This window comes from Ctenopharyngodon idella, chromosome 19 (assembly GCF_019924925.1).
Source record: "Ctenopharyngodon idella isolate HZGC_01 chromosome 19, HZGC01, whole genome shotgun sequence".
Taxonomy (NCBI): Eukaryota; Metazoa; Chordata; class Actinopteri; order Cypriniformes; family Xenocyprididae; genus Ctenopharyngodon; species Ctenopharyngodon idella.
This window is the reverse complement of record NC_067238.1, coordinates 9571020-9594034: the sequence shown is the minus strand read 5'-3', so window position 1 is coordinate 9594034 and position 23015 is coordinate 9571020. Positions and strand designations below refer to the sequence as shown.

The 23015-nt window shown below is 39.5% G+C and overlaps 1 protein-coding gene and 1 long non-coding RNA gene across 3 annotated transcripts in view; one reads left to right on the top strand and one right to left on the bottom strand.

The window, feature by feature from the left end:
* tshz1 (teashirt zinc finger homeobox 1) overlaps window positions 1–18623 on the bottom strand; it is a 38141-nt gene extending 19518 nt beyond the window's left edge. The window contains exons 1-2 of one of the 2 annotated variants that reach the window (XM_051873215.1): window positions 18359–18623; window positions 16184–16696 (exon numbers count right to left, since the gene is read on the bottom strand). In XM_051873215.1, the coding sequence (XP_051729175.1) occupies window positions 16184–16223 (40 nt within the window). In that variant the 5' untranslated portion in view covers window positions 16224–16696; window positions 18359–18623. The remainder of the gene's footprint in view (window positions 1–16183; window positions 16697–18358) is intronic. The other variant, XM_051873216.1, reaches the window with a different exon arrangement.
* A 1778-nt stretch (window positions 18624–20401) lies between these two features.
* LOC127501289 (uncharacterized) lies at window positions 20402–21851 on the top strand. Its single transcript, XR_007926578.1, has 2 exons — window positions 20402–20542; window positions 21208–21851. It is a non-coding gene; the product is annotated as an uncharacterized LOC127501289 (long non-coding RNA).
* Window positions 21852–23015: the final 1164 nt, after the last annotated feature.

Sequence of the window (23015 nt, the reverse complement as noted above, 5' to 3'; positions counted from 1 at the left end):
CCAGGCAGAACCGAAAGCATAGCAAAACTCGCTAAACCTTCCAGAAACAAACGACCTCTCCTTCCGCTCACACACACACACAATTAAACTTTCACAGCCTTCCAATTGCCCTCTAACAATACGCCGTCCCCCCCATCTCCGCTCTCTTGTTCTTTTCCTGCACCTAAATAATATTCACCATGATAAATGATGCCATAACTCCGATATCCACAATCAATCTGGCCTTTAAAGACACATCCATCTTGTGTAATGTTGATGGGGGACTCAGTCAAACGGAGAGACGTGACTGCTTTGCTGACCTGAGAATGGTGGGGTGGGGGGGGGGCAGCGGCCCCACTGACTGATGCCTGTCAGCTCACATCTGGCTGCAAAAATAAATTAGGCTTATGAAGACAAATGAAAAGGCCTGCCCCGCCACCGCGAGGGAGGGAGGGAGAGAGAGATGGAGGGAGGGAGGGAACGTGAGGAGAAGTGGAGGGGAGAGAGAAAAGAGAATTTGTGAAAGGAAGAGCAGCAACCTGCTGAGAGAGAGAGAATTCCTCCTAAAGGGAAGATGACGTCGTACGGCACCACGTACAAATGCAGATTTTTATTCATTTAATCTTGTTCTTTTCCATCTTTTATTCATAGTTTTCATATCCTGAGGAAAAGAGCTTACAAACGACCTGCGAATAAAGTATCTGAACGAACTAATTAGTTCTAACTAATTCGTACTTGGAATGAAGATTCATAGTCTGGACAGATGGGGAGAAGAAGGAGGGAATGGGATCGGCCATATTAGTTTTCGCACTATGTCTTAATGTATAATGTAAAAAATTTGCACACTGAGCAAAAGATTCACATTCAAAGCAAAAGATTCATACTCAGAGAAGAGTGGCAATCGGAGTATGAATCTTTTGCTCAGATTCTTTTTCTTAACACACGAATCATTTGCTCAGAGCAGAAAATTCATACTGAGGACAAGCCAGATACAACTTTGCATCACCCACACAGCTCATGCAACAAGTAAAATTTTCACTCTCAGAGCAGAAGATTGATCCTCCCAAAAAAAAAAAAAAAAAAAAAAAACAAAAAAAAAAAAAAAAAAAAAAAAGGTACTTTGATTATGAATCTTTTGCTTAGCGCACTTTTTTTTTTTTTAACTGAGCAAATTATTTGTGCTTCGAGGAAAAGATTCATGCTCTGAGCACAAATAGTTTGCTCTGAGCAGAAGATTCTTTTTAGGGCTCTGAGCAGAAGATTCTTTTAACTATTGAAATAGTCATTCTAAACCCTGGGTAAACAGAATCCCGGGTTATCTTGCTTCACGTTTCACACTGCTCACAATTTACCCGGGGTTAACCATTAATCCTGGGTATTCATAATCTGACGTTTCACATTGTACATTCCTAAACCCTGTGTTAACATTCTTATTTGCATATTTTCGGTGTCAGTGTCATTGATTGGATAAACGCAGCACGCAACCCGTTTACATAGCTCTAGCATTGCGCATCCTCATATTGCTGACTGTACTATCGAGTTTATACTGAATGGACATTTCGGACTATAAAGATAAGAATGAAATGGTCTCTTCTTCACTCAAATTGTCGCGTTTTCTGTTAGCATTTGACATTTTTCCTATCACTGAATTTACTGTTTGTATACAATGCGCAGTGTTTCCGTGACTGTCCAAAGCAGGCACATGCGAGTACACGATTGGTTGTCTGCTACTAAGTGTCTGGCTGTAACATTGCAAAAAAAAAAAAAAAAAAACGGAGCTAACCCTGTTCCAGAGCAGGGTTTCATAACCCCAGGTAAAAAGCAGTGCTAACACTGCTTCTAAATTACAAGTGTGAAACGTTCTTTTACCCGGGGTTAAAAGTGGTGTTTAGAATGACGATAATCAGGGATTAAGAGCAGTGTGAAAAGCCTTATTGAGAGCGAGCCAGATTCAACTCAAAGCAGAAGATTCACACTTGAAACAGAAGACTGGTACTATGAGTACAAATCTTTTCTTTAGAGCACAAATCTTGCTCAGAGCAAAAGATTCGTACTGAGCATCACCCACATAAGCAACACGGCTCAATGTATCAAAAGATTCACACTCAGAGGAGAAGACTGGAACCCTAAGTACAAACTTTTGTTCAGAGTTTGAATCATCTGTCCAGAGCGGAAGATTCGTACTGAGAGAACACTTCGCATCACCTACATAATCTCTATTTGCCAACTGCCATTACTCCACTTTGTTGTTTTATTGATCTTTACATGTAACAAGGACGTTATGTGTCTAATTCAGAGCATATGATCAAAAAGATTCATGCTCAGAACAAAGATCTTTACGAAGACTCATACTTCATAAACGGGATCTTTCCTTTGACGTTCTCTCTGGGTGGGGAATGCGAAGATTCCCATGACAGTCTCTGCGTCATTAAATGTTTACAGCGCGAGGATCATTACACACCACATATTCAGAGCTCGTTTAAGGGGTCGAAGGTCGGCCGCGCAGCGCTGGAACCCAGAGCTCAGAGTCTGTGGAATTCATCTATTCCCGCCCCTCAGAGTGAGAGACAGAAAGCACATTTTGAGTGATGGGTGAATGTGCCCTGTAGAGTAGTACACAGCGGTGTGAACTATATTTGACCCCTCTCCTTCCTGCTTTCTCTCTCTCCTTCTCAGCTGGTGCAAGTAGACTTAAGAATGAAGTTTGCTCGAAATGATGAATGGATTCCAGCAGAGCAACGCTCGCGCAATATAGGATATCTAAGATCTTCAGCTTCATTACGCCGGGTTTAATCACTTCAAATACACATGATTCCGTAATTAACACAGGAATTATGCGGTTGAAGAGTTACTACTGCAAAACAGCTTTTGGGAAAAAGAATAATACACAGTAAAAACTTTGAAAGAGAGCAAGAGAGAGAACAGGAAAAAGAACAGCAAGTTGGTGTGTAGATGACAGAAATATTACAGACCCATTTTTTGGCAACAGGCGAGCGTCGAAAAGGTGGGAGGGAATTGTGTGTGTGAGAGAGTGAAAGAACGAGAGAGATGGATTATGTGTGTGTGTGTTTGTGTGTGTGTGTGTGTGAGTGTGTGTGTGTGTTGTGGATAAGGGGGAATGAACTCTCCCAGGCTTTGTCATATGAGTTTTCCCAAGCTCTGGCCCCTTTGATAAATGACACATGTCATTCTGTCAGAGTGTGACAGTCCAGCTGGGAGGGCCTCTGATGTATGGCCGCACTGCAAAAGGAAATCAAGCTTTTCTGGCATGGACGCAGACCATGCCCTTTATATAAGGTCCCTGCTTTCCTACACAGCGTTTTTTTCTTCTCCCATTCTTTTCTCCTCATTTTTTTGAACGTGAAAGGAGAGCCTTTTATGAGCAAGGACATAGAGCTGAATTTGTAGATTGATTTAAGGTTTGCGGTGGGGGAATAACAAACCCAGGTCAGATGGATTATGGGTAAAAGGCTTTAATTCCACAGCTCTGGGGTTTCTCTTTACCTGAGAGGAAACAAACAGACACAATATCTCTACTAGTACTACTACTAAGAAACAACCGAACTGTACTTGGAGAACGACACGCATGATAAAAACATCAACTGGAAATGTGTCTATTCCAGTCTTCGTTGACAAAAACCAAACATCAGAGGAAGTACTAGAGAAATACTCAAATCAGCTTCATTGTCTTTACAGCTGTGACCTAAATTTAGTGTGAGAAAAGAGGATACTGTGTGGAAAGGAAGAGAGAGAGAGAGAGAGAGAGAGAGAGAGAGAGAGAGAGAGAGAGAGAGAGAGAGAGAGAGAGAGAGAGAGAGAGAGAGAGAGAGAGAGAGAGTGTGAGTGTGTGTGTGTAAGGGAGGGAGGGATAGAGGTTTCATTTTGTATTTTGTTAGTTGACAGTTTGCAGGAAAAGCTCAAGGATGGACATAGGCGAACCACACAAAAAAATAGTTTGCGCAGACTAATGTTTTTGCAAGGCCAAAATTAATTTGAGGACAATTTTCACATTTTCAACACTGATTTGAGAGGAAATTGGAATTTTAAATGATTTTAAACATGGAAAAAATTGTTATACTCTTATTGGTGGCTGAACGCATAAATTAGACAATATCCAATAAGCACACACAAGGGGCGGGGCTTATGTAGAACTTTAAATTGTGCTGAAATACAATTACGAACAACAAAACATACAAGAGGCGAATGCTTTACACGTCTTCATCTACAATCCTGAACTTTATACAGCCGGTAGGTTACAATCAACAGACACCTTAAAAAGACGAAGGAAAAGCTTCTGACATATTTTAGTGACAGGAACAGACAGACACTTTTCAGCTCTTACACCACAATAACAGAACCGAGGCAATAAATCTGCCACCGGGCTCAAAAAACACCTCACGCGCACACACGCCGTGAGACTGACACTAGACAAACAGGCAGCGAGACAAAAAACAGAACAGCGGCGATGAAGTTGTGGAGAAATCGGCACCTGGACAACAGTTTAGGGGAAAACATACACACAGACACACGCTGTCAAACGGACCCTCGAGGGCGTGGTAGCGCTTTCCTGACCACCTGGGGGCTGTGAACTGTGGATGACCCCACGTTTGATTTGTGAAGGGTTAAAAGAAGGAGGGAATGGGAGAATGGTGTGGCTAAATGAGAGGAGAGTATCATTAACCAATGAGTGATGGGTTTTAGACAGTGCTGGCCCCTCCCCCCTCCATCCTCCCTGCACTGTCTGTCCCACAACATTGTCCTAACATTCAGCCTGAGAGCTGCTATCATTTAAACATCAAAACGCCGCCATTTTGAATGCAAATGGATGGAAACAATCGCACTCAACCTGCAAAGTAGCTCTGGTTCCTCACCGTCTGGTAGTTAAAACCAACTAGGTACAAGGTACAGCGATTTTATGGGGGAATATAAAGGGAAACTTGAACATTCGCTTCTTTGTCTATATAGTATCGAAAACTCTTTTTAAAAAAAAAAGAAAAAAAAGTCCATGTCCATTCAACATCAATTCGAGAAATTAAGAAGAAAAAACAGGTAATTTAGAAATCATCATGGATATGACATCACAACCACTGATGTATGACTGCTGATACAGCAATGACAATTCAGCAACTTGGCCTGTCCTAATGATTGAAAGTGAAAAATGAGCAAAGAGGTTAGACAATAATAACAGAGGTCAATTACATACACTACTATTCAAAAGTTTAATACTTACATTCAGCAAGGATGCATTAAATTGATAAAAAGTTACAGTAAAGATTTCTATTTCAAATAAATGCTGTTCTTTTGAACTATCTATTCATCCAAAAAATCCTGAAAAAATATCAAACAGCACAACCGTTTTCACATTAATTTGATAATAAAAATAAATATTTCTTAAGCACCAAATCAGCATTTTTTCTGAAGCATCATGTGATTGAAGATCATAAAGTAATGACTGCTGAAATTTCAGCTTTGCCATCAAAGGAATACAGTAGAAAACAATTATTTTACATTTTAATAATATTTCACAATATTACTGTTTTTAAAGTATATTTAAAATTAAATTATTATTTAATAATTAAATATTATTAATGAAATTGTTCATCAATTAAAAGCAGCCATGGTGAGCATAAGCGACTTAAAAAAAAAAAAAAAAAAAAAAAAAAAAAAAACCCTTTTGAACAGTATTGTAAATCTCTGGTGCTTTTCAGTGATTTTTGACCGAAAAATTGTGTTTTTTTTTGTTTGTTTTTTCCCCACTTCATCAGAACGGTACGAACCTTGGTAAAGGTTTTGGCACTTCCTATGTGAACACACACACACACACAAAATTATGGACATGATTCATAAAGTTTAAATGGTCTTGAAAAAAAAAAAATAGCCACACCTGTATTGTTGGCGGTCAAAAATTATCGCATTAGAAATTAATGTGAGATAAATTTCATCTAGTGGAAACGTTTGGAACTGCGCCCAACAAAATCTTACTGAAAGCTCATTTTTTGAAATATCAACCTCAAATTTTGAGCACAACTTGTTTAGATTTATGGCTTTAATTTTCTCACAGTTTTAGAGTGAAACATGTTTTGGAAAATATATATTTCATATAAAATTCATTTTTCAAAATAAACTTTTTACTTATATTTCACTTTTTAATTTTAATAACTTTTTTTAGTTTCACTTTAACTTTTTCACTTCAGCAATAATCTGCTGAGTGTCTTTAAAAAGACCAATCTTAAGTCTGTGCTCCAAAGCACTGATTTACAACAGTTTAAGTTGGAAATTTCATTTTCAGGTCTATGCTCAAAAAGTGGTTGACGGGTAATAAATGGATCATAACTATTCCATAAATATAATTTAGCACCATAAAATCCCCTAAAAATACAAAATATTAAATAAAAATTTTTGAACTAAAATATATTATTCATTTCATTGAAATGAAAAAGGTCATTTTTGGCCGCCACGCAAGCAGCACCAGAGGGTTAAAGGTACAGAAGAAAAAACATGAAATCAAAATTATTCAGTGCATATAATTCCAAAGAAGAAATGCCTGAAACCTTCACAAACATCATAAGTAGAGTTCAGGGGGAAAAGCTAAAAAAAACCTTAAAAAAAATATATACCCCCTTAAAAAAAGTGTGTCTCCACTCCCAGACAAAACTAGACCTAATAGGAACTGCTGCAGTTTTCCAGAGCACATACTTTGTGCAGCAGCTAGATATCTCCCCCCGTGTGCAGTATTGATGGACGATACTTGAAACAGAGGTATATTTACATGAAAGAAACGACACCTCAGTATTTATGACACGTCCTTGCCGAGGCTCGTCACACGGCGGCTGCTCTGACGGCTCTAAGTAGGGCTGGATTGCGCTGCCATAACCAATTTAACATGGAGACGGTGCGCTAGTGAAGAAGAGCTACACGCACACACACACACACACACACACGTGCACATACAAAAACACTTCGACACACGTCAACATTATGTTTCAGAAGAACACGGAAACTTGTCTCTTATTGTCGGTCAATGAAAAAAAATTCCCTGGCAAGTCATTACCAAATATGATTGACACATCATAATGTTTTGGTTTAGAACCAGTTTAGGCCTGAGACACTGAATTTGTGAGTCGACATGTCACGACTTTCAATCTATAGTAAGATCTAGAACGTCTATTGTTGATTTAATTCTTTCCGAGATAGTTTGTCTTGCTTTTATAAAGCTCAGATCTGTTAATGGAAGAGTAAATGTTTGCGTTCCTCGTTTTGAGTCACCTGACTTTTCTACTTTACAGCACATCTGTTCATCTCAAGTTCCCAAGCTCACAGACTTTAGGGGCTGAGCAGAACAAGTCAATGATCAATGATGCGTCCCTCGGTTAAAGTTCCACCAACCGTATGGCTTTCAGTCAGCTGGACAAGGTTAATAGCTGATCCTCATATGTGTCGCAGCCTCTGCGTGTGTATGTGTGCACACGCTGAAGTCTAACTGGGAAGCATATGGCTTTTTTAAAGAAAGCAGTGGCCAGTAGAGAAGAGGGCAAAAACAGAAAGGGGAGGGGAGATGGGGGCAGATTTGAAGGGGACACCCCCCACTGTTTTCTCAGACAGAAGATTCAGAGCAAAGCTTAGCACTATGATTGACACTGTCTGGGCGAGTCGGTCTACAAACAAGCTTTAGGCCTCTCAGAACATGTGGCATTTGAATGCGATTGTGTCCAAATCACTATAAATACCTATAAAGTTGAGTCTGGGAGACTAGTCACGACATGTTCGCCTGTCTATTAAAGGATATGAGGAGGATTCAAATACAGTTCACATCCCTCAAGGCTTCTGTGCGTGAATGAAATGAAAACCAGACATTATTTTTGTCGCATTAGTTATTTTGAAACTGATATCAGCTCTGCATGTATTTATCAAAGATCCTGAAATATGAATGCCAGTGATTCATACTTTAGGAGATGATTCTAAGACAAGATTGAATATATAAATCAAAGATTGGAAATGATATACAGTAGTGACAGAGGGATCTGTCCTGCCTGTTGTCCATCTAAAAAAAGAATCTGTGCCGTTTCGCTATATACATCCCCTAGATGCCTTATCAGCACCATAAAACTGGGGACAAAAAAGGGAAAAAAATGATATTCATTACTTTCCAGTGTCCTATCAGTTAAATAAAACTTCTCCACACAGGAAAAAATACAGCCACTTGGAGGACCTACCAGCTATTGTCTATGTGTGCAGACAGGCTTTTATCAATGAAGCTAATAAAAGTGACCCTCGGTAGGAGATGAGGGTGACATGCGGCTCTTTACCTAGCTTTAGGGGTGATGGACTGCAAATGTGGTTTTAAACACAGCACGAAAAACGACCAATGAAAGTGTCAGGGTAAAAACACAGAAAATCAAGGCATTTTGTGCGACCGTTCGAAGACGGCTCGTAAAAAAGGGGAGCTGAGTCTTTATGAGAGCGATCCGGAGCAGTGCATTATGGGGCTCAATGAGAGTGTCAACACAAGCTGGAGGCTTATCTTTATCCACTCATTGTGTGTCCAGTGGCTTAGCGCTCATAGAGGAGAATCGTAACGCCTCTGATCAAGAGTGGAGGGAGAGGGATCTCCATTCTTACATCGGCACATCAGGGGAACCCAGGGATTAGGTTCTCTTTTTAGTTCCTGTAGGGCAAAGGTCGCACTCGAGCAAACACAAATCCCATTCTCTAGCATAAAGAACATAATCCACCACTATGTATGAGTGAGAGAACGAATTCGGAGTTGGTTGTACTCACCTCGACCTAGCACATACGCAAGCTTTGTTTTCACAGGTGACACGATAACCCAATTACCTTACGGCTTGTGAAAGTACAGTATTTACAGGAATAGTTCACCCAAAAATAAATACTCTGACATAAATAAATACTCTTACTCAGCTCAGCTGTGAAAAGGCAGAGGTTTTGAAGACTGTGCTGATCAGTCTTTTCCATTAAACTACAAGAAAAGCTTACAAGTTTTTAAAAAAAAGATGCAAAATCAAGCAAAGCTAAAAAAAATTAATAAATAAATAAATAAATAAATAAAAAAGTGGTCCTTGTGACTTAAAGCTATATGAGTATATAAGTTTGGGGCCAATAAAAATTTTTTTTAAATGTTTTTGAAAGAATCTTATGCTCATCAGGGCTGCATTTATTTGATCAAAATACAGTAAAAATAATAATATTAATAATATTGTAAAATATTATTATAATTTAAAATGTCTTTTACTTTTATATATTTTAAAATGCAGTTTATTAATGTGATGGCAAAGCCATCAGCCATTACTCCAGTCTTCAGTGTCATGCTTCAGAAATTTGCTGATTTAGTACTCAAGAAACATTTCTTATTGTTATCGTTGTTGAAAACGGTTGTGGCTGCTGAATATTTTTGTGGAAAATGTGACACTTTCTTCAGTATCCTGTACTTCTTCAGTACTAAATATAAATATTTAGTAACAATATAAACACCGTATCTGATCAATTTAATGTGTCTTTGCTGAATAAAAGTATTAATTTCTTTAAAACACACTGACCCCAAACTTTTGATCAGAAGTATATCAATTATAAGCTTGAAAGCTTCAGTTCCTGTTCATTGTAACTGTATAGAAAAAGAGCATTAAAAAAAAATAAAAAAAAATGTTTTCATTTCAGGTTGTACAGAAAACCAAAAGTTTGGAATGACCCAAGGGTGAGTAAATGATGACAGAATGTTCGTTATTGGGTGAACTAAATCTTCAACAACTAATCGATCAAAAAAAATCAGATCTCGAACTGCCACACTTGTTGCAAAGGCATGAAGACACCTACAAAGCTCTTGATGATGGCTTTAAAGTTGAGTATTAAATAACCGCAGGCATGAAAATAAATGTAGCGGTTCGGTGCTCCTTCACACAGACATTACCCAGAAGCCCCCTATCTGGTCAGCCATAACTCTCGGTAACCAGGAGCACCTTCTACAGCAAAGGGCCATTCATTTAGCTGAAACAGACCACGACACCTCACTAATACTCTTGCCTTTTACAAGCCCCTCTCTCACACACACATACTCAAACCCTATCAGCGTTCATCCAGGGCCGGCCTGAAATGGGGCTGTATTTCAACCCCCACAGAGGTGTTGTACATGTTTGTGTGTGTGGGTGCATGTGGGGCCTAAGAGGGGCCTGTCTCTGTAACAGCCACGAGTGATAGAAGGCCCAACAGGGCCACTAAGACTCTGCACTAAGATTGTTCTAGACCTCGGGGCCTCGGAGGAAACATATATCCACCTGGCAACAGGGCAGCATGCTATGAATGCGTGCGTGAGAGTGTGTGTGTTCACGTGTGCGGGCAGATCTAATCAAGGGCTAATAACAGCACAGAAGAAGTCGTTGGCCCTCGTAAATCAATGTGCAAAATAATTGCTAATACACTGGTTATCGATTAGCGTTGGGGCGACTCATTTTCGGAGGCTATGGCTACGAACTAACAAAGTGACAAGGGTAAAGTGTTATTTCTCTGCTGCGCAGACAGCTGGGCTGCGCAGAGGACTGAGGCAGGCAGTAATTCTTAATTGACACCTGTCAGGATAATGACTGCAGTCCCAGCTGCTGCGGGAGAATTTCTCCCCACTCCTGTTCATCTGTCAGCTCTAATACCTTTCTGAGCACCATTCCTTTCTTCTATTGCTCGCTCCCTTCTTTTTTTATTTTTTCCACTTCCTCTTTCCCCCCCCCCACTTTCTGCATTTTTGAATATCACATTTTAACCACTAAACCCTCGGTTTCCTGTTCGCAGTCTTCTTCCCATAGCCCTTTCTTGACTAACCGAGTTAAAAGTGTAAGTTCTTGATATATAAAATTACATACGTGTTTCATGCGAGTTAAATACAAGTAAGCTATTAAAACATTGGGTCTCATTCACCAAGCGTCCATGAAATCTGTTTACAAACATTTTCACGACCAAATGATGATTCACCAATAACTTTTGTACTAAAATGAATCTCAAATTTATGAAAGAAAATGAAACTGAAACCACAATTGCGCGTACGCACGTGTTGTAAATTTGGCAGAATTTTTTCGAGAGAATTTCTCCGGTGCGTATAAATATGAAATAATGCATGCAATTATTAATGAATGAGAGCCAGTGCTTTGTTTGAGCATCCCGTCTAGCCCAAACAAGTGTGAGTTTGGGGGCGGGACTACCGTTTTTCTGACCAATGACGGACGAGGGGAAGTGTTTTGTAAACTTGTTTGAAAACTCTCAATATTTTTTGAAATATTGTTTATTGCAGACGTTATTGGACCTTAAACAATACAGCGTACAACTTTGGTTTATAAAAAAAAAGAAAAAAAAAAAAAAGCAAAGGAACCTGCAGACAAAAAAAAAAAAAAGGGGGTTTTCTCTCTTTCATCTGTCTTTAGCTGGTCTTTTGTCTTCATGCAGGCAGGATATTTTGAGTTGAGAATACAGTGGTTGATGGGAGGAGGAACAGCGAGTCCCAGGACGTGACTTCCCTAAGTTTGAGGGGGCTTCATGGGTGTTTACTTAACATCATCAAAGAGCTTCCTTTCGTTTCATGCTCATCTGTCAAAATGAATGTTACTAAATATGAACATATGACCGCAAGGCTTAAACCTTAGAACGCTTGGCCGTCCTTGATAAAATTATGTCAGCCATTGAAATATGACGTTAACTAAGCTATCTATAAAAATATGCAACTAATCAGACAATGTCACAAACAGCATCATCCTGTTGAGACGCCACACGCTCCTCAGATCCTACAACACAAACATCAAAGCTCAATCTCCTGCTGGCCCGTTATAAACATCGGCACGGATCTGTTGGCCGAGCCGTTTGTGTTTTATCTGATGAGGATGTATAAGGCGCTCCATGAGGAAAACGGCATACTGGGATGAGAAAACTCCGCCGAGCCTCTAAAAACACCCCATCCTTCCTGTGAGCCAGGGAAAAAAAAGCAAGGGAAAGCAGCAACAGATGAGTGCAGGGCAGGACAGAGAGAAGGCAGACGTGGGCTCCCCTGGGTACACGTTGACCTCCGTGTACTCCTCAAGCTTGGAGACTCCCGTTGCTGGGTCATGACTTGAGCTTTTCTCTCTTTTGTCTTTCTTCCCCCTCCCTCTCATCTTTCTGACTCACTGTGGACTAAATTAGCTGAGAAATGAAACATGGGGGATCAAAACAGACAGGACGAGAAAGAAAGGGAGCGAGAAAGAAAGAGTAAGAAAAAACACAGCTGGCCCTTTTGATAGTTTTGAGTTCCCATAATGCTACAGTACCTCTAATCCAAACCTCCTCTGGTGACACGCTAGCTTTTTGTGGTCCTCTGTGTGCTCGTTTTTCAGCAACTATCAGCAGACGCACAAACACACGTCTGGAAGTATTCTTAATTTTAGACTTTACGAAACTTGCGGAAACCAGATAACTCCCAAATGTGTCTAAGCTCATTAAAACCGCAGAGCGGTGTTTACCGCAGACTGTGTACCATCACACTTGGCTCATGCGAAGTCCCAACATATTTTCATTTTGATCCACTCTTCCCATAAAACCTGTCATCGATCTTCATTAATCAAACTCAACCTCCACGATCTCGGACAAGGGGAACGGCAAGCTCGGGACTCAGAATAACTGGATACGCTTTGATTTCCTATAGGCCACTGGCTTGATCCCCAAATGCAAATTAAACTATTAGTTGTAAGTGGTGGGTCCCAACATGAATATTGACTAAATGGGTCAATGTCACCTGTTAATGACATGAGAGCGGATGAATCTACCCTCCAGCGAAGCCAACACAAGGTGAGCTCAGATGTCACGCTGCATTCTCACGTCTTTCAGGAAGATTTATTTTTTTTGCTAGCTCGAAAATAGGCATTAAAGAAAGAGACACAGATAGAACATGACGTCTAAACGTCCCACTATAGATTTATTTCTATAATTTGCGTCGTACATGCAAAACAAATGGTGGCAGTCGACTACTATCTTTTAATACAAAGACATCACAAATTGAGAAATGATAATCTAGTATATTTCACATTTCTCACCAGATATGAGAATGAATATGAAGAGCTGTTTAACAGACTACAACAAAACCTTCACATCTCTAATGCAACATAATAAATCTTTGTTAGAGAATAAAAGGTATTAACCTCATACTCGTGCTGCAAAAACACATATAAATCACAGCACTGCACATAATATAATCTGTAAACGCAGCTTGATTTGTATGTAACGCTGCACTGAGAGACTTAAGCAAAGCGAGCCGCTCAACAGCACTCAAATTCTGACAGTATTTTCAGATTTCGAGAGCGTGGTGGTGCGATTATTGTCAGCAGGAGCACGGTGTGTCGGTACACTCAGAGCTCGAACGGTAGTGCGACCAATGACACAGAACAGTGGTACGTCCATCAACACGGAGACAGAGCGATGGCGTGTTTGCAGAGCACCAGGCCCGATTGGCTAATGCAGGGGCGTTCTGATTGGCTGCCTCAAATGCTTTCTGGGCCCAGCGGTGCGGTTAAGAGCCTGGATTACTGAGGTCATTAGGCAGCATTGCCACGGTGACGTGATTAGTCAGGTAGCAAAGTCCATTTGTCACCTGCACCAGAAAATTGAGTTAATTCAGCACTACAGGCTAAAGGGACTGTATAATATCAACTTGATTACATCAAGACAGCTGCAGACCTGACACTTCGCTGAATTTGTCAGCTTTAATCGTTAGAGCCTGTCACAAATCCATCAGGAGCTCAGATAATTAGGGTTCCTCCCTAATGAAGCCAGCAGAGGAACCTTTACCTTTATGTCGGATAATTAAGAAGCCTCTGGTGCTGAGGACAGAATGCATTTTAATGACTCCCCGTGCTGGTTCCTCCCTGCTCGCGTTTTATTTTTCTTCTTTCGAGCATGTTTGTGCTCTTGTGTTTTTTTTTTTTTTCAATCTGAATATGGTCTCAAACGTGAATCTAAAAGGAATACAATTTAACAGTCACGCTTACATTTAGAAAAGAGACAGTAATCTAAGGTGTAAAATCAAAATAAGTTGAAATGAAGGAAAAGCAAATGCAGCAAAAATATCGCAAACCACCTCAGGGCACTCAGTGTTTACGCCCCGGCTATCCAGTGGACGGAGTTGCGTGGAATGGATGCAAACCGAGCGTGTCTCTATCTGCGTGGGAGGTTGTGAAAACACAAAACCAAATGAAACCTGGAGCAGCGGAGAGATACTGCATTCATCGCCGAGTCCTCCCCTGGCTCCTCTCCTCTCTGCTAGAGCTCAAACTCACAGACACAGTCTGTGCTCTACGTGGGAGGCCCGTGTCTGTTTCAGAGAAAAGCCAGCAAATAAATACAAATGACTGCAGCAGCCCAACACAGAGAGGGCCACTCCGATCCCACTGCACCAAAACGACCTGAGCCCACAGCCGACGCATGTAAATCACTCAGAGCAAACAATGGCAATGATAGCAAGCAAATCGAGGCAAACTCATCCGTTAAAAGAGGTGGAGCATAACAGAAAAAAGTGGTGCTTTTAGTGCACAGCGAAAAATTTAAAAAATAATCAGACAGCTCGAATGATTTAGAAGAAGTTTTAGTAAAAACAAATCACCTTGTCACGCTAAGCGGCTTTTCTTTTTATTCCCTCAATCAATAATTCCTAACATTTTTATTTTGATGGAAAGGGGAAAAGTGTCAGGCTCTGGGAAAAACGGAAACAATGTGCCTGCCAACTTTTGAATGACCATTAAAGCAAATGATGAACATGCCTGTCAGAATAGAGAAAATTAAATCAATATTCAGCTGAGGTGGAGGGGGCTGATCGCTTGTTTTTGTGGAAGAGCTGCCAGGTCAGATTACCAGGCGCCATCTCACCTCTGTGAGCTTTCGAACTCCCCACGTCAGTCTCGCCATACAGCCAGGGAGACGAAATAATCCCTTAAAATACCATTTCCCTCCACTAAGCAGAAAGGTATACGTAAAAACCAAATGAAACGTCAACTATGCATCGCACTTGTTAGCCCTTATAAAGTCGACCTCGGTTACAGCAGTGTGTCTGGTATGTCGGCTGTTCCCTCATCAGTCAAATATCAGGGCCTAATTCTGCAGATCAGTAACTCTGCTGATGCTTGAACTTGAAAGAGAGCCTTCATTCAGGAGAGAATGGACCTGTTAGTCACAGAGATTAAAAGTGGGGGGAAGAAAAAAAAAAAAATGAAAGAAAGAAAAAAAGGAGAGAGAAAACGCCAAAAGGACAAAGTGGAACTCCCTTAGTATAATACAACAAAATGGTTTTAAATATAATGACTAGTTTGTGTTTAATCACCCCCCCCCCCCCCCCCCCCCCCCCAAAAAAAAATCCAACAGCGTTCATCGCAAATCAGAGATCCACTTTCTTGATCTTCATAGAAGATTCGTTAAAAACAGAAATCAGCTCTGTCTTGTAACATCAAAGAGCACAGGTACATTTCATACGAATAAATTGAGCTAAGAGAAAAACAGATCTCAGTACCGAGGCCTTGCTCAGTGACATCTATCAGGGAAGAAATGTTCTCTCTGCTACATTTTGTGCTCTCGACACGCCCCAGCAATCCCTTATCCCCTTTTCTCTCCCTCTCTTTGAATGACGAAAAAAAAGTAGTGTATAACCCTGCCGAAAACTTCTTTCCTTTCTCTATTTTCCCGCACGACGGGGGCAAAAGTTGTCCTTTGAGTGGCTGCGGCCGCACGGCGCATGCGTGTTTCCATGGTGAATGATTTACTGATGTTTATCAGGAATGAATAGATCAAAGGAGGCCACATGACAGGCGATCAATCAAGCATCAAATCAAGGATGGCAATCCGCATCTAAATAGACGAACTGGAGCACTTTGAAACTACATTTTCACTCGACTACATAGGCCACGGTGGAGTGTTAAGTTTAAATTTTGGCACAACTTAAAAAAAAAAAAACTTACGCATTATTTTTTAAATTAAATGAATGCATTCTGCTAAATGAATAAATGCATTCTGATGAAATTACCTTTGTTTTTGACGTTCTTTAAAAGTTAACAAGACGAACAGAAAACAAATTAAAAAGTCAAAAATTGGATCAAGCACTCAACCCACATAATAATTAAGTGTGATTGATTTTATGATTTTTTTTTTCACCTACGTACTAATATATTAGTAAACAAAACATGCATGCACCGCTTACCTGAAGATCGCCTCGGCGCTTGCTGCTTTCTCCGCGGCATGCTGTCGTCCCACCCTCCACTTGACTTCTCATACAGAACCAAAATGCCAGTGACGGGGGACAAGAATTAATTTCAAAAATGTAATACAAAGCATGTATTAACACGTTCCTCTTCTCTTCGGAGTCTGTTTTTTTTATTCCACCTCTTTAAAAAGTCACTTCGATGCCGATGCAAAGTCTAAGAGGGGTCAATAGGTCTTGAGAGGTTGTAGATATTTTTACAGACTAAAATGTCTGTAAATAAAAAAAAATGAAGGTGTATCTGGCCGAGACGTTTAATAATTATAAGTCATAGCATGATTGCCAAGAGCTCAAGATATATCTCCCGTCCATGTCTAACGGCGCACAAACAGAAAAAAACGCTTCCTTAGGTTTTCCTTAGATTATGGCAATAGTTTGTAGCAAAACGGAAGAAACTTCCAGTTATGGAGAGCCCGTCCAACTGTATTTCCGTCCTCTCGCTCGGTGGAAAGCCTAAAACCGGGACAAAACCAAGGGAAAAGACAGGCAGACAGGAGACAGTTAATGTCAGTCACAAATGGGGCTTGAGCTCAGTGCGCATTTTCAACGGACTAAATTCCCCACGCGCGCAGTGGAGAGTCTCTGTTCGTGCTCCTCCCGATATTCACCAAACACACTGTCCGTCCATGCTCAGGGAAACATGTGGACAGTTGATTCGGGCGAGCGTGACGCGTTTACTACAGAGCGATATATAAACAAAAAACACACTCTCTCGCAGCGAACGTAAACTAATTACTCTTTTAAAAAAACAAAAACTCCAGGGAGCGAAACGGCGTTCTTGGTCTCGCGGCTCTTCGCTGAAATATGTATCGCGCGTTCAGGATGCGTGAGCGGTTCAGACAGTCTCAACTGATAGACAGACACATCGAGTTGCCTTTCCTGCCTCTCTCTCTTTACTCCACCCCTCCGGAGCGTCACTCTGACAGTGAAAACCCACCTGTCAATCTTTTTAATTGTTCTGTTTTTTCCCTCCCCACAAAACAGGATCGTTTGAAAGACAACGAACTGCCTTTTTGGAGAAGACATCACTTGTTTGTATGTTGTCCATTCAAACTAATATACACAGTATACGGTTTTGTAAAAAAAATAGTGCTATTTAAAATTAAACTATGATTTTGTAGGCTACTTCTGTTTTCCCGCTGTTCTCGTGAAAATAAGTTTCACGTCACGCGCAAACATTCAGGAGGGGTGTCCGCTGTAAACATGTCATTTTATATGGTCTGATATTTTAGAACAGTTTTTCATGAACATAAAAACATTTCTTTGATCCTTTCACTGTCTTTTATTCTTTTTGCCAGTTTTGTTTATACGTCTCGTTCACGTTTGCCGAGGCGAACAACACATACGAACTATTCCAGGCGTTCAAGCGCTAAAAGGAAATTATTTGCGACCTTTTTCCATCCCCGAAAAAAAGGACAGTTGGAAGTTACAGATTGATTCGTTACACCTTACTAGGAAGTGAACACTTTGCACGGGAAGGGGAGGGACTCCTGGAACAAGTTGAGTATGACCGTAACAAGCCTCTCTACAACGCTTACACATTACTTATTCATCAATTGCAAAACATCCACAAATTAAATAACGAGTCCGCGGTGTTAGACATTTCGGATCCTATTAGGTTAAGAAGCGTAATAAATCCACATCATATCTGCTCTTCAGTACTTTGTTGACACGGTGTACCTGGCAACCCCCAAAAATCACACTTAAATCTCAACTTTGTTTTTGTCTTTAAACCAGCGTTGACGCAATGTCCACTCTTTCTGTAAGTTGGCGAGTGGGTGGGTGTGTTTTTAAATCGCTCGGAAGGGGAACGCCAGAAACCCGAGTGAATTTTTTGAGGTGGCCTTGGCTCGCTCCGGTCGCCTGATGTTTTCTAACGGATTTTAAGGTTCTTCGACGCGCGGTGGTTCGGCACGCGGGGATTCTGCTGTGATTTCAGCGGATAATTCTGCCTGTGGACCGACGCGAGAGGTTCGCTTTGCATACCGCATCCCGGTGAGTGTACGCATTTGTTAGTATAGTGTAAATGTATGAATAAGCCAGGCTAGGATATTATACATCACCACCACCGAAGCGTTGATATCTCTGTACGCGACGTTTAAATCATGTTCTTACCTTTGACGGTGCTGCGCATCCTTGAGCTATTGCCAGTTGCAATCTAACTGATCATTTATGCTGTACGCCTGTCGGTAGGGGCTAATAATGTGGAAATATGTCCAAGTTCCGCCCCAACATCTGTCCATCTATCCATCCTCGCGACTACCTCGATCAGCCTGTCGCTGTTGATGGCTCTTACGTCACCAATCTCCCATCAGAAACTCATCGGGCTCAAAGAAGCCAAGATTTCTCCCGCTGTAGGGCAGGAGTATCGCTGGGCAAAAACGCTACGGTTTTCCGAGATTATTGCGTGTTAACAACAGATATCTCTCTGTCTCCGTGCGAGACAGCGGTACAATGATTATTAGCTTGTCATATTCAAATAAACGTGCGTTAGAAAGAGACTTGTGTATTTTCGAACAGTTGACTTCTTTTCAACTTTTATAAAACTGTGTATTTTTACAATAATAATATGTATTACTGTTATTCTTATTGATTTATCTGATTCCTATTATTGCTGCCGTGAAAATCACATTTAAAAACACATATACATCTAGCTCTCATTTTAGCTGTTCTTCCACTTTTCTTTAACAGCTTCTTACTGTGTAACGTTAACTGTCCGACTGAGATTCACTAGAAATGAATGCTTTTTCTGTTTTGTCGTGGTATTTATATCATTATTAGCTCTATCCTAACAGACTTACAAATCAGTTTTTTTTTCTTTTTTTTTCTTTCTTTCTTTTTTGTTTGGAGCAGTTCTTGCGGCATTGTCCTCCAGATTTAATGTTTGGTATTCAGCATTGTGATGAAGTTTCCTTCAAGGTGTTGTTAGTGTGCACTTAAAAGGGATTTAACGCTTTATATTACAGTGCCTGTGCTAAACATATATTAATATAAGTGATTACAAGCAACAACAATAACAATGTGTATTTACAAGTAAATAAAGGCACAACTAAATCCACTAAATAATTAGTACATATTAGATATATGTTGTTCATCGGTATCAGTAATTTCACTGTAACATTAACACTGTAATGTAAATATAATATATAAAAAAATATATAATGCAGCAGAAATTATCCATGCTGATTCTCCATACCCAGACTGGAGTGTGTCTTGGCATGGTGAATTACCCAGCTGTGCTCATTCTATGCTAATGAACTGAAATAATTTTAGATTAATAGATATACAAACAGTTACAGTATTTTCAATTGATGTGTTAGAGAAATGAAATTATTGCATCTTTTTCTACGACCCAGTGAAAAATAAGTAAAACTATTTATTTACGCACTTTGTATTTTATTAACGTGCCAGAACACATCATTGGCAACGCAAATTTTGGAAGTGAACATTAGTTAGTGTTGACAGGTCGGCGTATGCTTGTGTGTATGGGTGGGTGTGTGTGTGTGTGTGTTTTATGCGTGTTTATTGTGTGTTTTGGGATTAGTTATCTATATATAATGTATAAATGTTTGTGTGTACCTATCATCTTATTCAGTGTAGGACATCTTATTCTTTTGTAAAAGGCCATGCCTGAAGGTATGCCATGCAAGCACGAGCGTAAAGCTCAAGATGCAATGCCAACGCACTTTGAACGGTTCGTGTGGAGTCTGAACTGTGCCATTTTCATTCCTGGTTAAAGCTCCTTCAATAGGAGAAATGTTCATGTTTGCCTTTCCTACACAAGTTCAGTGGTTTTCTAATTAAATAAATGACTGAAGATGATTGGAAAATATGAGCTGTGTAAAAAATATAATAATAGTGTCCCTGAATGTATGTCCTCACCCACTACATGCAGTGATAAGAAAAATATATTTACATTTTTAGTTTATTAACTTAATGTATTTTAAGGGAGCAGCATCAGACTGAGTGATTATAGATTTTATGCCTTTTATGGTGTTTTAAACTGATTCTCTATTACTGCTTTTATGTGTTGATACTTTATAGTAACTGAAGCAAATGGATTTGGTTCATCTCTCTTATATGTTATGAAAAATAACCTCAGATTTATCCGCATTTTTAGTATAATCTGCTATTTACTGTAGCTGTTACATAGCCCTATTTGCATTAAAATGCCTGGACATGCTATAATGCACATTATATGTTGTAGAAATTCTTCATGCCTCAATATTACGCTGTCTGCTTAAGGGATCGCAGACGGATGGTACAAGACTGGAACTGAAAAACCGAGGGAGATTCGAGGTGATGGTCTTTGAAGTAGTTTTTTTTATATGTAGCATGTCACATCACATCAGCAAATTATGATCCAAATTGCCCGCACGCTACACGAGGCGGGATGCCGTCATATGTGTCCACAGATATGTATGGTGAGATCTGAAGGTTTATAAACAAAAACATAGCTAGCTGTCACTGATGTATTTTTGAGTAGAGGAACCCTATAGACAGTTACAATGACAATGTTTTTCTTTTTTTAACAAAAAAAAAAAAAAGGTATGTTTTCTTATTTAAAAAAAGACTTGATCATACAGTTGTCATGTGTGTTGGAAATACACATACTTACTAGTTCTGGAATGTGGATTTCAACGGTGATGTAAACAGTCTGTGGAAGCAACATAAGAGAACACTTACAAGCAATCATACCTAAAAATCCTAAAAATTCAATGTACTAACACATTATGCAAATATGTGTGTCAAGTGATCTTTTTTTAATAATCATGCATTTCACCAAATCAGCAGGCAAGATCAATACCAATTACAGGATACAGCATTATTTTTCAGCAGCATATCTTCCCCATGGGGTTACAGAAATAGCTTTGTTTTGTGAATCTTGCGAGAAAGTACCCTAACCTCGCATGTGACTCAGATGTATTGATTATGCTTCCAAAATTGTTGTTCTTGTCTTGTAGGTGATGTTGCCGTTCTTCAAAAAAGACAATCTTGCAGTCCACAGGTCAGAGGTCAGCAACACTTGCATTTAGAATAAATGAATGTTTGTCCATTTTTTTAAATAATTAAATTTTTTTGTAAAGGTGTACACTGTTCACAATTGCACATGAAGCCATCCAGCGATGATCGCTTGGGTATTAACGTCAGTACTGCTAAAAATAATAACTCTGCACTTAAACACGGCAACTTAAATAGTGGTAATAATACTCCAGAACGGCTCCGTGGTGTAACCTTACGTCTGTGATCATGATCACAACCATTTTACATGCCAACACCACTGCAATTATGTTTATTAAAACTAATATTGCTACATCTCTACAATCACTTTTATGTTGAAATATATACAGTATTATTACAGTTCTGGATCGCTGGAACAGCTGTTGTTGCCACCGATTCTTAAGCTTTTGTAGCACTGCTAATTATTATTTATTTTTACATTTTAATATACTAAGCCAGTACATATTTGTGTGTTTTTTACTGTTTAAGTAATAACTGTTTATTAAGCTAATTCTTATTATAATGTTTGAAATAAAATAGAAACAATTTGCTGATTCATTTTTTTGCTGTTCTTACATAATCATGCAAATAAAGGACAATGGACAAAGTTATGGTGTCTTTTGTTATCATTTGAAATTATATAAAATGTGTTTTTTAAATTACTAATTGGAGGATTGTGTAAAAAAGGAAGTAATAGTAAAAAAAAGTGAGTGAGCAAGTTTTATATTGCTCAAGTCAGAAATCTATTTTATCACAATTATTCCTTCATAGGGATTTTTTCTTTTGTCATAAAAGCAGGAGACACTTCTCACACTGAAGAGATTTTTGATAAAACTATTTTATACAATATAAAAACTTCCCAGCTTCAATCAACGACTGGGTCAAATGAATTTTGTACAGTCATTGACAGGCGAAAGCTAAGAATATATAATACAAAAAATAATAAAGAGAAGGCTTTTACTGGGAAGAATATCTTGAAACCCATCAGATAAGGCAGGGTAATTAAAATGTCACCTTTCTCTGGAGGAAGGAAGCCCATCACACAGCTTTACGTAACTCATTACTTTTGTACTTTCAACTAAATGCTGATCACAAAACTTATTTGACTTGAGAATCTGACATGAGGTGGAATCCCTTTATTTTCTCCCCTTCAAATAATAGAGAAACGGTTGTTTTATAGCATGATTGTTAATTCATTACAAATAATGACTTGCAACACACGAGATGTGATTTCGCGAAATGTTTTTTTGTTGTTATTGTTTGATTCATTGTAAACAACAAGAGTGAAATGTAGCTAAAGTGTAAAACAATCCTAAATACTGGTAGATTTATTTAGATATTTGTATGTGTGCAACAAGTCATGCATATGGAAATCAGTGACGAGACGTTTTAAGAATCAGTATGTAGTTGCCTATCAGGATCTTTCAGGTTTCTTCATCTAGATTTTCATTCTCTGTGTGACTGTATCTGGTTATTACCTCATAAACGTCTCTTCCTGCTCCGCTGCACCTCCACGTTCAGGAGGGGCTTCCGTTCCTCGATCCTCCCCTCCAAACCCTGTGCGTTTCAGCAGGAGTTAAGTGACACATTTCACATTTCAAAATACCATCCTCCAACATGAGTCCCGCTGCCTGCCATACCACCTCTTTTGTTTTCTTTGACACATGCGGTCTTCTTCCAATTAGCATTTTTCAGCCATTAAAAAGGAGAGAGGAGTGCTGAAATGTTTTCCTGTTTCATTACCACTGACTGCACCTCTTTGATTGGTTGC